This window comes from Platalea leucorodia, assembly GCF_965183815.1.
Source record: "Platalea leucorodia genome assembly, chromosome: 9".
NCBI lineage: Eukaryota > Metazoa > Chordata > Aves > Pelecaniformes > Threskiornithidae > Platalea > Platalea leucorodia.
The window spans coordinates 51,190,411-51,207,048 of record NC_138831.1 but is presented as its reverse complement, the minus strand read 5'-3'; the positions used below and the strand labels follow the sequence as shown (position 1 = coordinate 51,207,048).

General features: G+C 39.3%; 1 protein-coding gene across 3 annotated transcripts in view; it reads left to right on the top strand.

Moving 5' to 3' along the window:
- Positions 1–16,296, top strand: part of CTDSPL2 (CTD small phosphatase like 2) — a 44,532-nt gene extending 28,236 nt beyond the window's left edge. For 2 of the 3 annotated variants that reach the window (XM_082321909.1, XM_082321910.1), the window contains exons 6-13: positions 519–597; positions 870–981; positions 1,871–1,957; positions 9,040–9,102; positions 9,198–9,277; positions 11,611–11,737; positions 12,627–12,722; positions 13,258–16,296. In XM_082321909.1, the coding sequence (XP_082178035.1) occupies positions 519–597; positions 870–981; positions 1,871–1,957; positions 9,040–9,102; positions 9,198–9,277; positions 11,611–11,737; positions 12,627–12,722; positions 13,258–13,323 (710 nt within the window). In that variant the 3' untranslated portion in view covers positions 13,324–16,296. Of the gene's footprint in view, positions 1–518; positions 598–869; positions 982–1,870; positions 1,958–9,039; positions 9,103–9,197; positions 9,278–11,610; positions 11,738–12,626; positions 12,723–13,257 lie in introns of those variants that run through there. The other variant, XR_014229198.1, reaches the window with a different exon arrangement.
- The last annotated feature ends 342 nt before the right edge of the window (positions 16,297–16,638 follow it).

Here is a 16,638-nt window from a genome sequence, read left to right as displayed (position 1 = left end):
GGCAGTTAAGTGGTACTGAGGTTTTTGAGGGCTCCTTTCAGGGAGGTAAATTTAACCTCAAAGTAGAGGGGCTGATGCGTGATCCCCAGGTCCATCCCGACCTTCCGCTGGGCTCTGCTGCCTTGTTTCGGAAGGGCCCCTCCGACACGAGGTGAGCTGCAGGCTGGAAGAGCTGCGCTAGCCTCTTAGGCAGGGATGCACATCCAGGTAGTTCACATCGTCAGAGGCTGCGTGGACGCCTTGCTGCGTCACACGGGCGCTGCCAGTTTGGCCGGCTCGTGAAGCTGCAGCGTGACGTGGCGTCACGCTCTCGGGTAGCTTGCTGAGGAGCTGTGCGGGCTATTTCAGAGGAAACGTGGGGACTGAGAGGGTGGGGCTGAAGGGAGAGGGTTTTCGCTGTTGTCTGAGGCACTCAAGTATCAAGCGCAAATTTTCACTTTTAAAAACTGCACTAATAAGACTAGCTCTTGTGGTTTTTTGTTTTATTTTTTGTTTTGGTCATTTTCGTTGAATTTTAGCACCAGTATCTCCAGACAGTGGCTACTCATCAGCTCATGCAGAAGCCACCTATGAAGAAGACTGGGAAGTCTTTGATCCGTAAGTGCTAATGTTCGTACTGGAAATATTAAAGTGATCATTTTGGGTATTGGATTAAGACAGGCTTTTTTTTAGCTGGGACATTTTTATATTATGGTAATGAAATCCAAAAGCTCTTAAAAAAATAAGTGGATATTGATGTGGGGTTTTTTCCAATTTAAAATACTTATTTCTTGTGCAGCTTTAAATATTTGAAATATTAAGTTGGGCTCCAACATCACCAGCTAAATAATGTCTGTATATTTCTACAGCAAAATCTGTATTCTTTTCAGATATTATTTCATCAAACATGTTCCACCACTAACAGAAGAACAACTTAACAGGAAGCCAGCTCTTCCACTGAAAACAAGAAGCACACCAGAATTCTCATTAGTTCTAGACTTGGTAAATATCTTTATAAACACATACCAAAAGCAGGGGGTATGTAGCATTTAATGTATTTTTTTTGTTGCTGAAATCGGTAATGTTTGCTTTAAACAAAAAGGCCTTGTTGAATGTTAGACAATTTTTAGTATTTTTAGTTATAGTCTGCATTAAAAAAAATTAATAGTGGCAAGAATAGAATGCTTGCTGTATTTGTTGAATACTTAACATCCTGTTTAAAAAAAAAAAAAAGCATAAAAGCATTACAATTTTTATCGTCTGAAACAAAGAGTTATCTGTCCCCATAAAGCTTTCCTAAATCCAATGTGGAAAAAAAAGAGATGTAATAAATAGGAAAATTCAGCTTCATGTGTCTTGCGTCAAGATTGATCAAGAATGAATCTTTTAATTCTTAGAACATTCTTATTCTTAGAGGGCACAAATCCACTTTTTAAAATATTCATAGAAAATATATTTGTCTTTATAATAGTTTCATTTAGTCTCCCTGTTTTGAAAGTTGTTTCAGACCCTGTTAATGGTGTCGGGAACATAATTTTATCATGAACAGTATCGGTTGGCATGTCCTCTAGTGGTCGTATGAATGGACAGATCATTCAGAATCAGATTTGCACTGAATGACAGTATAGCCACAAAATCAAAATATCTTCTTATAGTTATGCCCCTAGCACACAATTCTAAGTGATTTTTTTCAAAAACTGCAAGAATAATGAAATGTATAATTCATGCTAAGAATTCTTCTTCAATCTTGACAGCAGTTGCACAAAAATAAATCTTCCAGACTAAATAAATTTACCTTAAAATGAGCATAAAAATCCAGAAAACAACTTCTATTTTCAGCATTCTTTTCACAATCTTTTCTTTCTTTTATACCATCTTTTTTTTTCAATAGGATGAAACATTAGTGCACTGTAGTCTAAATGAATTAGAAGATGCTGCACTCACTTTTCCAGTTCTTTTTCAAGATGTCATTTACCAGGTAATTAGTGTGCATAGAAAAATAGATACCTTTTTATTTTATTTAACGTATTAATTCTTGCTGTCTGTACTTGTAATCGTCTTGTTTAAAGAGAGATAAGTAACTGTCTGGCTTTTAACAACCGTCTGGGTTATAAACTGCAGGTGTCAGATTTTGCGAGGTGGATTATCCTGGATTGGAAGTTCCGTGGAGCACTGTTTATTGCCGCCACACCGTGGTAGTGTCGGTCACCGATTCCAGCTGTAGACGTTGATTGCTGGGAGAGCCCGAGTGATCTCTGTAGCAGCAACCTTCAGCAGCAGCCTTTCTCCTTGCCAGCAGGTGGAGGCAGGAACACTGACGGCTTAGCCAGTGTCATTTCCCGGGTACAGCTTCTCACCGACTGATAACTTTCTTCCCTGGGTAGGGAAAACGAGTCCACATTGCTCGTTTCTTTCTGTACAGAAGCCATCTTCAGAGCCTGACATTGACTAGCTTCTGTCTCGGTCGTTAGCCTTGCTGTAGGCTTTGCCAGTGCCCGTTCTACCTCTTTACTCCCAGAGAGAGTCTGCTGAGTACTTAGAGTGATTTTTGATTGTCTTGTGGAGACTGCTAGATGTAGGGGTTTGTTCTGCCTCAGGAGGTATTGTCAGTTGTGCGTGGTTTACACTGAGGTACCGCAGAGGAGCAAGCGTGGGAAGGAGGTAGTCTCTTCCAGCCACTACCAAAGATGCTGCGCTGACCCAGGCTGTTGTTCTCAGGTTCTTTTGTGTGATGTACCTGGGAGTAGCAACAGCTTCCCCACCGTGCAGTTGGCACGGTATTGGACCCCACTGTAGTATCTTTGGAGAATGAGCCAGTCATCAGGCACCTTAAAAGGACACTTGTCCAGGTATTTTTCCTGATTTTAAAAATGTTTTTCTTCGCTGTTTCATATTAAAACCCTTGGAATCTGAAAAGCTGACGTAATTTTTAAACGTGGGTTTATCTTATCTCTTATTTGGTGACAGCTGTGCACAGTTTCCTCCAGGCTGAACTTGGAATGAGCCTTAGAATTAGTTCTTTGGAGGTTCTTGACACGGCTAACAGAATCAGGAAGACTAAAGCTTCATTTTTTTCCCCTCCCTTCTCTTAAGAGATCTCAGTATGACTTGAGTATTTTCTGTCTATAACCGTGGTCCTTCTAGTGATTGTGTGTTTATGCTGAGATCTAACCGGGATTTTGCCTTTAGGAAACTGAAGTCAATGGCAAGAGTGACTTACAGTATTTCTAGAGCTTTATTTAACGGCATTGTGCAGAGGGCTGGGTAGCCCTTGATACAGTACAGTTATGGGTCCCGGGTAAGTTTTCTCTTGGCTCTCTCTAGAGCCTGGCCTGGATTTGCCAAGGAACGATAGCTTCTTGCAGCCTCGAGGAAGTCGGCCGCTGTCTTTGAGCGCTCTCCTGATCACTGTATTCTGTTTTGCTGGTTTTACATCACACTAGACACTGACAAAACGGTCACCTCTTACTGAGTAACAGGTAATAAGCAAGACAAATATTTTAAGGATACAATTAAGTTCATGTTTAACCAGGGTATAATATGCAAAAAGACAAATAATCTTCTCCTGTGATGAAAGTTGAAAATAAGTTTGTTGCTATTTCATACCCTTCTTAGCATTTCTAGTCAATAATTAGCTATTTATCAGCGTTTAAAATGTATTTTTTTGCTTATCAATTTGACCATCACCTCTGTCCTGTATTAATTTCACATCTCCATACTTCATTTTGAAAGTCATTTCAGCTGGCAGCAGAGAAGCAGACACTGAGCTGTCTGAGCAAAGTAGAAGTCAGCAAGTTACTATGTATAAAGTGTTGCATCATATAACCGACTGAAAACAGTGCTAGATGTGAAAGAGACATTTCTGAAGATGTTTTCCATTAGTAGCAAAACACGTACCACTTTGATGTAGGTTGTCCAGAAATATTAGACAGTTATCTATTAATTATTTCTTAAGAAAGAGTAGAACCTAGCTCAGTGCTCATTTTCCTACCGAATATCTTATCTTTCTCACATTGTCTGACTAATACTGCAAATGTGAGCCTGGGTTCATAGCATTTCACTTTTCTTACCCGTCTGAAGGCACCAAGCCAGTGCTCTTGCAGTAATAGGGTGATGAGAAACCAGGCTCTTCTCGAAAAGATGCTCCAGAACTGGCCGCTGTCAGGTCCTACAACAGTAAGAACTCGATTGGCGGGGGTTCTAGAAGGTCTGTTATAAAATACAGCTAAACTCCACTGGCCTGAGTCGTGCACAGGGTTCATGTCCGGGAACTCAGCTCTGTTGTTGCTTGTGTCAGTGACTGTGCGCGTGGTCTGTTTCACAGCTTACCCGGAGTTACGCAGAAGAGAAGAACTATTTAGTGTCCGAGTACAGAGCAGTGTCCTGCAAACTTAAAAATTACCATGCAATTCCAGCACTGACATATAGGTTTTTTTAAACCTTTGGATGAGTCGCTTACTGATTTCTGTTTAAAAAGAAAAAATAAAAAAAATAATCTGTGAAATGGGTACAGTTGGGCTTACTTGCATCAGGCTTTTGAGACAATTTTGTGTTTGTGTTTTTTCGGTTGAAAAAATCTCTAAATTATGCAAGTGTTCAAGTTTCGGACTTAGTAAAAATACAGTCTTTGCAAAACTGAAGGTTTCTTAAATACTGTATCTGTTAAGTGCTATCTTACATCTGACTAGAAAACAAAAATAAATGTTCAGCTCTTCAGCTGTAGACTCTAGACTTTGTACTCTTTGTATTACTTTACATAATAAGATAAGCAGCTTATCTTATGAAGAAATTTATCCTTTTTTTTTCTTGGTAAAGAGGTTTTGTTTCTGTTGCTGGCTTCAAGTCCCAGAGATGAGATCATCTCACCCCCTGTTCCACTCCAAGGGTACCTTCCGTGCATTAGCAGGCCGTAGTCAAAAGGCAGATGTTTTCACTCAGTTCTTCAGTTGAAATGCATCTTTACTGATCTATCACAGAATAATTCCCTTTGATCTTCGTGATCCTTGGAAGATGTTCTGCAACTCCATAGGTCAGTTGTAGGTTATTGAATATAGCATTACATGTATTCCATCTTACTGCTGCCAGCAACGGCTTAGACGCTTTACTTTGTTACTGCAGTGGAATGAGGCAAACGATGCTTGTGAATTCCGGCTCCCCTTTCTAATGGACTCCACTCTGTCTGTCTCTCAGAAATAACAGAAGAGCCATCAAGCTTTAGATCTGAAAGCCAGGAAGCTTTAATGTATCTTGGGCAGCATCCGCAAAGAAATCTGGTCTTAGGTTGGGAAGACTGAATTTTAGTTCAGTAGAACCTCTAGAATCGCACTTCTGTCCCTTCAGGAGCCATGGCCAGCTACGCTTCAGGCAGTTCTGGCTGGTTATGAGATGGTCTTCATCTTGAGTCGCTTAAGACACGGTCCAGTCGGAAATGAGTCGGGCTTGTTCACCTGGCAAGTCCAGCCTGCTGCCAGGCCTGGAGCAAGACCCACCTCCGTGCGTGTGTGCGTCTCGTGCGGTCTGAACTAAGGCTGCCTGCACATGCCGTCTGCCCTGGCAGCAGACGGTGCCACGGCTATTTCAGGGAGGACTAGGAGCAGGAGGTTAGCCTGGCGTTGGCGTCTGGCGTGCCCCAAGGCGGGGTGCGTGGACGCAGCTGGGCCGGACAGAGGGTCTTGCCATGCTGCAGAGTGCTTATCTTGGAAGCGCAGTAAGTGCAGCTTCACGTGGGCAAGGTAACTAACCTGACTCTGGTTTTCACCCTGTAAAATGATGGTAAAATCATCAGGTGTAGAGATACGTTACAGGTATATTGAAATTCATTACTGTAATTTCAGAGATTTTGACACCAAGTGGAACACGTGTCTTTTGTTGGGGTTTTTTAACGCATGAAAGGAATAATGTTTCCTTCCCGTTCCTCCTTCGAAGAATTAAAATCCTCTGTATTTTGAACAAGGAAGACATTGAATGACAGTTTTGATTTTGCACATTTAGATTTTGTTGCCATTGAAATAACGGGGTGTGATGATCATTTTGGGGCGAAAAAAAAACCAACAAACAAAAAAAAACCACCAAAAAACTTTGAGGAGGCTTTTCATATATCTTAGGCATTTATGAGTGTAAGTCACTTTGAAGTAGCTTGTATCATCTACCTCTGTTGACAAACTTTCAGTCATTAAAAATGGTGAAAATTATTATTAGACTTCTATCTGTATTTTCAAAAATTATCTTTCACGTTAGATCTACTCATTGGGGTGATGGATGCGTTTTGTTCTACTTTGGTTACTTAATTCTTCTACTTGGGTTACCCAGAGTTCTGTGTCAGCTCGTCGTAGCTGGGTGTGATGATGTGGTTGCCTTACGCCAGAGTAAGGCGTAAGAGTAAGGTTCACCAGACCGGTGAATCTGCCATCGATGCCATTGTTAGATTGTATGTGTGTGTATAAGCCGTGATTAGAAATACATATTCTGCAAAGAAATTGTTTTCCCTGGATTTCATATTTGCGTTCACATGTGAACTTCTTAGAGAAAGGTTGATATTAAGATAGATATTAAGATAGATACACACTTACAACTGTGAGGCAGTAATCTAAACCAGAGCACGTTACAAAGATGCTGCTGTTATCCACAGGCTAAACAAACTAAAAAACGAACGCGAAAGCGCGTGCACACGTGAGGAACCCAAGCAGCCGTAACTGTCCTCTGACCTAATTGAATGATTTTTAAAGTTCTTTTAACTGGCCGTTGTGACCGATATAATTCAATCCAGATTTGAAAGGAACAAGAAATTATATAGAAAATGTTTTTATTTGTATCAGCGGCAGCTGAAATATCAACAGATACCTTAGCTTACTGCTTTGATTGCCAGGGGAGTTCGTAGAAGAGATGTTGAAGGGACCATTTCTGAAATGACATCTGTGTTTCCTCTGTAACAGAGAATAGGCTTGTTAATTTGGAATCAACCTCCTGAAGAAACCTTAGAACCACGTATGGTCCTCTTCACCTACCGTTATTAGCCACTGTTATCTCGTGTGCAGTGAGAACATTAATATCCTTTCTGTGACTTACTTTTTAGTTTTGAAGAGAAAGATTTAGGTCACAATAAAGTAAATATTTACTCAGGAAAGATGACACGAACAGAATAATCCTTTTGGCATTTGCAAAGAAAAACTTACCTTCCCTTAAACGCTGGGTTACAACTAGGGAGGTTGCTGGCTGCGTTATATGCTTGCTAGATACAGAGCAAACATTCAGAGTGAACAATTTGCATGGAATTTACAATCACAGACAACCTGAACGTTATTTAGTGTCTGGTCACCTGGAGACTCTGAGTTAATTCACTACATTTGTTCCTGGGGTAAGGTAAACACGGCTTCTAGCCTGTGACCAAAACTTCACTACCTTATTACGGCAAGATGAGGCGTCATTTTCACAGAGATTTTAGTGCCGTCAGGAGGCATAGCGTGAAGACACAGTTGTCGACTCTGTCTTTAGAAAGCTGGCTTTTCGGTAGTTATCTTGGCTAAACACAGCCCAGAAACCTGGCAAGGATGGGCTGCGGTCTCTCCAAACCGTTCTCGATAGCCGATGGGAGGGATGCTTTTTTCCTGCCTCCAAGTGTGGGTTCTCCAGAACGAGAGGGGAAGTGGACATCGTCTGCGTAGCCAGCGAAGGTATCTCCGCGTGCCAGAAGCAGCGGTCCTATCGCCAGGCGGGCTGAGATTGTCTGCTTTTGATGATTGCTCCTACTGTAGGAAAGGAATGAAAACTTAAGTGTTGCTGGAGTAGCTGGTCACTCTGCAAACTTGAGTCAGAACTTTAGACACTTTAAGAAAGAAACAAATAAATGCCTTACCAAATTTTAAGCTAAATAATGAAACTCACATGGGTTTAGAAATACGTGCTTCCTTTAAAGGACAAAGATCTATTGCAGCATGTGCTAACAATATGAAATTTTGTATTCACTTAAACTATTCCCCTTTTCTTCCCCTCTGGTCACTTGGTTGTGTCCCCGTATAAATTCGATACAATTCAGTTCAAGTAATACAAATCCTTTGTGAAGATTTACTGTGATTTGAACGTAAATTCAAGCCTATTCCTACCTGGCTGTTAAAAAATTGATAAAGCTGAAACTTTTGAGTTGAAATGAAAAAAAGTTCTCTTGCTAGATATTTTAGTAACTCTTTCCTCAAAATTGTAATTATGTGGGCAATCTCTGAACCAAAAAGAAAGGTAAGCAGAGCATAAGGCTGTCGTTTTCACCCCTTAGCATGTGTCATCACTGTTGGTTTAGGTCGAGCCCGGATCTGTGCCAAACACAGGCCGTCATTCAAATATGAATTTGAACGTTGTACCACAGGAATAGAGTAGGGCTTGATGTGTGCCCTCGCATCTGCCGTGGTGTCGGGCCGTTGCCCTGAAGCTGCAGATCTATCCAGATGCCGCCATGTGAGCCCAAGGCTTGTCTTTTGAGTTAAATCAGAGAGAGGTGCAGGAGTCTCCTAACTTGGGATCTCTCATGGCAAGTCTACAATTTTTTACAGGGAATAATTTATGTATGTGTGCAGTTCTGTGCCGGTGGAATTTGAATTTATGGAAATCACTTCTGACACCCCCATATTCAATGTGTACTTCTTAGTGGAAGAAGGTTGTTAAGAAGATGATTTAGTTTATGTGCTGGCACCCATTACCTAGTAACTGAACTGATGCTGCCCGGCTGGTGAAAGCTGATTCAAAATGTTTAGTCAAAGCAACCAGTTTCTTTTTTTCTTTAGAGATTGTCCAACTTTTATGTTTTAATTGAAATTATTTCTAATTCCATCAAATTTCCCAGTAAAATTGTTAAGCCTCATTTTATCATCTTACGCTTTCACTTATAGCTGCTTAGGCCGCAAGCAAATTTAATAGTGGTTTAATTGAGTCGTTATTCCGTAGGAAGTTAATATTTGCTGTTTACTTTATTCATAATGCTCATTTTGACCTAATCTTTACAAACCGATACTTAGTACTGCAGGTGCTAGCTGAAGTATTTTGAATCTTTAATAAAGTCTGTCTCTGCTTCAGGTTTATGTCCGGTTAAGGCCATTCTTCCGAGAATTCCTGGAACGTATGTCTCAGATTTATGAGGTAAAAACAATTAGACGTTACCTTTGAATTTATTTTTTGAATTATATTCACATACTTATATCTAAAATAATTACTTTTCCCCCTTTAATCCATAGATCATTCTTTTTACTGCTTCTAAGAAGGTGTATGCAGACAAGTTATTGAACATACTAGACCCTAAAAAGCAACTGGTCAGGTAAAAATAAAAAATTGTGAACATACCTGTTGTAAGCAAAGTAACTACTATTTCCTACCGAATGTGCTGAAGAAAGTGGTTATGACATGTTTGTTATTGCAGTGTGCCTCACTAAACTGATTCTTTGTGGGTTTGTCTGGTCTACGAGTGAGAGAAACGAAGAGACTGAGTTATTGCCTTGGTGATAAGATAAGCCCAGGCAGCTTTACATTGCCGTCTGTGGCCAGAAAACGTACCCGTTCATTCTCCCTAGCATGTTAGCTTGCTCGCGGAAAATGGCCTCTCGGGTATCAAAAATGTGTTTGAGCTGCTTTGGGATACACATCACAAATAAAGAAAATGAATGAGTATTAAATTACTTTTAAACTATTCGGACTTGATGTGGTGTTTACAAATTATAAATTATATAGTTATCTCTACAATCAGCGTGTTTTTATTCAGTCACAAAATAATTTGTTTGTGGGGTTTGTATTAGAGTTGGTTTTGGTTTTCATTTCTTAATACTGAGCTTTGTTTGGAAGTGATTGGCATTTCTCAAGAGCAGTTCCGTAAGGCATAAAGAAATTCTGCCGGATGGGATTTGTTCTGTTATCCTCATCTGGAGGGTGGACTGTTACGTGGGAGGGCTGAAACCAAGGGGGCCCTTCTCAGGGATTCCCCCTACAGAGGGTATCCCGAGCAGGGGAAGGAAACAGCTCTACCTGATTATAGTCAGAGCCGTATAAATTCTGTACCTGGGGCAGCACTGGCAAAGCACTTCTCTGCATCATTTTATTGTAACGTTCTTCAGTGAAAACTGGGGTTTGTTTACACGCATAATAAAATTACCATTTGGACTGAGACAGTGGTTGCATCCCTTGCTTTCACTTGGTAGTTCAGGCACATCGTAACTCATTTTCCTTAAGAGCGTAAAGATAAACTGTTCGCTAGTTGTCATCCAGGAACAGTCAGTCTTACTGCTTGTTCTGATGCGGCACGCGCAACAGAATCCCAGTTCGGTTTTGGTCAGCTTATTGCCGCTGTGTTTTGAACGGGCGAACAAAACTGGACTTTCAAAGACTTCCAGTCATTGGAATCTCTGAGCCGGGCTGAATCAGACAACCCACCGGGATGCATGAACCAGTAAGATACTTGCACTCACAGAAAATAAGTGTGCATCCGTAGCGTTAAAAATCTTTTTACAAGAACCTAATACGCGTGATTCAGGACTGCAGTTTTAACTGCGTTAGGAACAGGAAAAAGATAATAAAATATACAGCCAAACAGTATTCTAAGAAGTTGGCAGAAGGATTCATGTGATGCATGAATTCAGTTGTGATTCATGTGCCACTGAAAAGCTGACATCAAGGCATGATTAGTTTTGACATTAGCCTAAAGGTAGCCTTGTCAGGCACGCCACACGTGTGACTCACGGTCTATATATAAATGCATTCGCTGCCGAGGCTTCGGCTTATTTTCCTCCATAGCAACATTAGGAACTCAACCCCTTGCTGAAATTAAGCACGCTATGTACAGCTTCTACAAAACTTCATTTAAAAATATAAGCAGCCTTAAAGAAACTGCATTGTAATCCGACTGGGTAAAACTCAAAATCCGTCTAGTTTACAATTTATTTTGAAATTATAATTATGTTGATATTCCATGAAATTTCAGTTTTATTCCTGGGATTTTTTAATCTGAGTCCTTTCAGTGTATCCATCCATTTACTATGTATTTCTTCTGTAATAAATTAAAAGGGAGTAGACTACTGGGAAGGGAAGAAGCTGATGGAATGTTTTGGCCTCGAGGCTTTTTTCAAGCTCTAATAACCGCAATAGGTTAATTGCGAACAGAGGTAACACAAAAAAGAAAACATTTCTTCTGACGCTGCGTTCTAGCACGCAGTGGCACAGGGAGGCCCTGTACTCTAACAGCTGGGACAAAATACAGGGGTAATAAAACCCAATAAACTGGTTCCTGTGCAGAACTAATCTCTGATTTTGGGGCCTTGCAAAATCATTTGAGAATTTAGGGTCCCTTTGTCAGTCCATCTGCAAAGATGCTTAGAAAGCAAGACCCTGTTGACAAATATTTGTTACATCGGAGTTGAGCTTTTCTGTTTAAGTACAAACAACTGCCTGCAGAACTAGGTTACCATGAAATTACTTTAACTAGTAATGTTACCGGTAAAAAGCTCAAAAGCAAATGGAAAAAAGGGGGACGATTCTTTAAAAGGAGCCAAGTAGATTGGAAGAGAAAAAAAACTGGATAACATTTGGCAAAATTCACTCTTCCCCTGCGCAACGTAGATGATGTAATTTGTCTCATTAATTCGTATTTTACTTTAATCACAGGCATCGACTTTTCCGTGAGCATTGTGTTTGTGTACAAGGAAATTACATAAAGGATTTAAACATTCTCGGTAGAGATCTTTCAAAAACGATCATAATTGACAATTCACCGCAAGCCTTTGCTTATCAGGTAAGGATGCTGCTGTCGGCAAACTTTTCAGATACGGCAAAAAACTTTCTGAAGGAAGACGGTGGACCGCTACGTTTTGATTTAACTCCTGATTTAAGCTTTGTGCTTAGGTTTGTATTTAAGTTTACAAAACAAACTGTAACAAATCGCTCAGGTTTGCTTGCTTTTCTCTTATTTTTGTGAGGAGCGGATCAAGCGCAAAGGAAGCGACTCTTTGTACGAACAGCCTACCTAACCAGTCGGTTTTATTTCTCATTCAGCTTTTCTAAAGAAACCACCAGTCTGCTAAGCCTGCTGCTTGGACTCTGTTGTGGATTTAGTTTTTTAATGCTAGTGAAATGACTGAGAACAAATTGCTGGTTGAAATGACACACAGCTGCGAAAATTGCTTATGCTTAAATGCTATGAAGTTGTAGTGGTTTAGGTTTTCCGAGAAGTCTGGTATGTAACTATTCCAGTTGGTCCTACGGTATAGATAAAGAAGGGCAGAGCGTGATCTCTGGCGTCTCACCTACATTAAAGAACAAAAAACCCCCAAACCTGTTTGACTTAGCCTCATTTGCACCAACTGCGTACAGCCAGTACGCAGCGAGTATCCCTGTGTGCTCTAACATAAAATTTCCTCAAAATACCAACGCTTCTCCGTTCGGCAGAACTAGAGCTACTTCTATCTCAGCTTTGATGTGGAAATTTTTGTAGTGATGTATGCAAAGGAAGGAGATATTTTGGAAGTGACTTTTAATACAAACTTTAGAGGAAAAATACATATTAATAAACTCTAGCTTGGAAACATTTTTCCCAAAATGCTAGTTCACAAGTTGTATTTTTAGATAAATGAAGTATAAATCATGTGTCGATGGTTTGTTGTTTTTTTTTTTTTTAACTTTAGCTTTCAAATGGAATTCCTATAGAAAGCTGGTTCATGGATAAAAATGACAACGAACTCCTAAAATTGATTCCCTTTCTGGAGAAACTTGTAGAGCTGGTGAGTGTTTCCTTTCTTTGGCTCTTCCCCACCCCCCACCCAAAAATGTCAGTTAGCTTTTTAAAGTATTTTCACCTATTTTAAGATTTTTTTAAGTCACTGAGATTTAAACTGCTAAAAGTCACGTATGTCTCTCTTTGAAAAGGATACTCTGGGCAGTAATTCAAGTACGCGTAAGGACTTATTTACATAGCAAAAGACAGAATGGCATTATTTCTAACCGTGCTTTTAATCAAGACATGGAGAATTGTAACATCAGTTCTAATGAAACTGAGAATCTGTAGGCATTTAGATTAAATAATGCCTATTATTGGCTGCGATGTGTGCCTTGACTCTTAAAATGCAAATGAATTACTCCTAAATTGTTGTGAATTTCATGTAGTTATTTCTGCAAGTCTCTTGTAATTACATATATTCGTGGCTTATCTTTTGTTACATCAAAATACGGGTGTTGGAAAATTGACCCTGTTAAAATCTGATTTATAGCTGTGTTCGTTCTCCTAAAACCGGCGCCTTTTTTCTTCCCCCCCCACAGAACGAAGATGTCCGACCTCACATCAGAGACAGATTTCGCTTGCATGACTTGCTACCCCCAGATTAAAGCCTTTTGTCCAGTTACTGAAGGGGGAGAAAATGCAGGACCCTTTTGGACTAAAACAAAACATTGCCATTACTGTTGAAATTTTGCATTTTTGTACCCCGTCTTGCTTTTCTTATCTTTGGTGCCCAACAATAATCAAGGGTTACAGAAAGAGACTTTATATATCGGAGATCGGATACATTCAGTACAATACAGTACACCGCAGTAGGTAGGCTAGAACAGAAAAGTCTTTAGAACTAGTGCAACTCCAATGAAATTTTTTTATGTACAGGACATCTGCAGTTTATAAAGAATTCTGTTTCTGCCACCAGCAGTTTGACCTGTAGAAACACAGGATTTTATGATATAACAGAGATTGAAAATGGACTCTTATTTTCTCTCTGTTCGGTGCTCTAAGTGGGTTTGTAGCCACTTTTCTGTTACTTTTAAGATTCTCATTTCAACAGGAATGGCCAGTAAAAGTCGTTTTATTTTTCCTGTTAAGGTTTATAACCTTTTTACATTTTTGACCTGTATTAGATTAGAATTTCATTATGCATTCCTTTTAGTTGAGGCGCTTCATAGTTTTTCTGGAAATAGCCAAATTTTCTTAGTTTTTTATTAAACAGTTGGATGGCCGTTTTCCTGCTTCGTCTGCCTGCATACTGTATATTTGTTTAAAAATATTCTCTAGTTTTAGCCCACGTAAGTTTCATTTAGAAAGAAAACCCCTGCATTTATATTTTCTTTCTGTAATATTCTACTGTAGTTGAAATCTTTTCAAAAAATCAAGAGACTGGCTAGATAAGAAGAATATAAGAATTACTAATATTCAGAATATTTTAAACCATTGTGATGGCATGTACTCTGGACAGACAGTATCTTGCAGTGGCACAAACAACTGATGGACAAGGAATACCTCAGACTATGCTGTGCATGCAGGTCTTGCAAGGAGAACTAGCTCGGTCACCTCTTAGGTATGATGCAATCCAATTACTGCTGCCTTCTGTTTCCGCCAAGACTGACGTGTTCTGCGCAGCGGCTCAGTATTGTAAGCTGTCCTGCATGGGCCGCGGTACCCCTGTGACACTCGGCGTTACAATCAGTTTGAGACTCTGTGTGACAGCGAGGGTACCCGGCAGTAACTATGCATACTCCTGTGGTACAGTACACTCCCACGCCACCGCCGCAGGCAGTCTGCTATCATAGTGGTTTTCTATGCTATATGGAAATAGTCTTTCAGCCTGGGTTCTCTAATGCAGCTACCGCAAGAGGCTGATATTTTTATAATGGTGTGTAATCTCCTTTTCAGGAGGCTTTTTATGGAAGGTATAATTTGTAAAAGTTAGGATGCTTTGCCTCTCGACTGCATTAACACGCCACAGGCTCAGACTGTTTTTGTGTAAAAGATGTCACAGAACGGCACTTTTTCTAAAGAGAAGTTTGATATTTTGTATGCTTGTTAAGAAAGTACAGTATTGGAAATTAAAGGTGGACAACTGATAATTGAGAAGTATGTCAATTAATTTTTTATGTATATTACCTGTTTACTTGTACAATTTTATTGTACAAATTACATGCAGCTTCATTTTCAAATGAGTCCTTAAAATAAGGAAAATCTTTTTAGGAAAACATTTAATTTTTGTATTTTTGATTTTAAAAGGCATGAGTTATGTCAACTTTTTCCAGTGTATTAATGAAGATTTTAACTTTTCATCAGGTTGAGTGTTTTCTTACTATATTATCTGTTGTGTATGTAGCTAGCACATTGTGTCACTGAACTGTTTAAAAAAATTAGCATGTAGAGCAAGCCTGTTTTGTGGAAAATCCTTATTCATTAAAAAAAAAATCATCATGGCAGATTTTCTGCAAAAAAGTGAAAACATTTGCAATTCAGAATACTGATTTTTTTTGTATTTAAAGAAAGGTATTTTGCTTGCAGGAAAGAAATACTACAGATTCATTTTAATGAGAATCTTTTAAATGTATTTATCTTTAGGGCATCTGGGCATCTTTACGCTGTTTGTCTTATGTCTTTATTGAAATAAAATGTACATAACATTACCTTTATATATGCTTTTGCGCAGACGTGTGACCCCTGTAACCATCCCCGTTCCTTCCTGTTTTTATGTTGATAAGATGGTTCTGGAAATATTTATAGATTTTGAAAACGGTCGGCTTGTATTTGAATTGCTACATGGTTTGCCAGCTATTTTTTAGTTGTTCGTCAAAATGTAAATCTAAACCTGAGATTTTTAATTAGTTTAACAGCGAGTCCTTGTTTAATGTGGAATTCTTCCAAATTTCTCCAAGTAATTGACATAATAGGACTGCTTTAAAGTTCACTAGTCTACCAGAATGAAACGGTTTTTGTTCAGTAGTTCATCGCTTTTCTCTGACTGTAAAAAGAGATGGTCATCTGTTCAAATAATGTCCTTAAACACGTGGGTCCTATCTTTGGCTAAAACCATTCTAAAAGTGCTTTCTTTAGTTAAGGAAACCAAAGCATACATTGCACTTTACAGCTGTATCTGTGTTGTGACGATCAGATCAGTGAGGGAAATCAAAATGTAAATTGAGGGATTTAGCTCTCCATAGATGCACACGAAAATAACAGAGACTGCTTAGTAAACATATTAAATATTAATATTTTAATGTGCTGCAAGTCTGGTATTTATCATTCTGAACTTTCTTTGCAGAATGAGTCTACCTTCTTCAAAATGTAGGTTCCTAAAAACGTCAAACACTTCTGGCATAAGCGGTCTTTGCATGAAGCAAAGTTGTAATCCATCAGGTTTTATTCTAGTCTTACTAGTCTCGAGGGTGAGACTTAACTCTGTCTCTGACATGAGTCTGGCTCAAATTGTGCACACCAGAACTGACACTGACAACCGGGGGAGTCTCAACTACGTGCATTACTCGAGTCTTGAATGTAGAATTGCGCAACTTAAGCAGTTAATCTTGTAGCTGTATCATGTATTCCGATGTTATGTATTTTTAGAAAACACAGCATCCTATTTCCAAAGTTCTTAATGATTTCATTTGTGGTCTTTTGCTTGATCATGGTAATCGTGTGTTAATTTTACGTGTCCATATGTATTCTGCTCTAGGTTTGAGCATTCTTGGTTCTGACAGCAAAATAACGTCTTTCGTACTTATTTTGGCAATACACGTTCAATCTTTTTTTGTTTAAGTTGCTATATAGCTACAGTAGCGTTCACCTCGGTATTATTTGCTTCCTTTCCACCTTTGATTCATTTCACCTCCCATCTGTGTAGGAAAACATTTTATCATTACTTTTGAAATGTATCAGAAAGCCTGAATGTTTCGAGACCT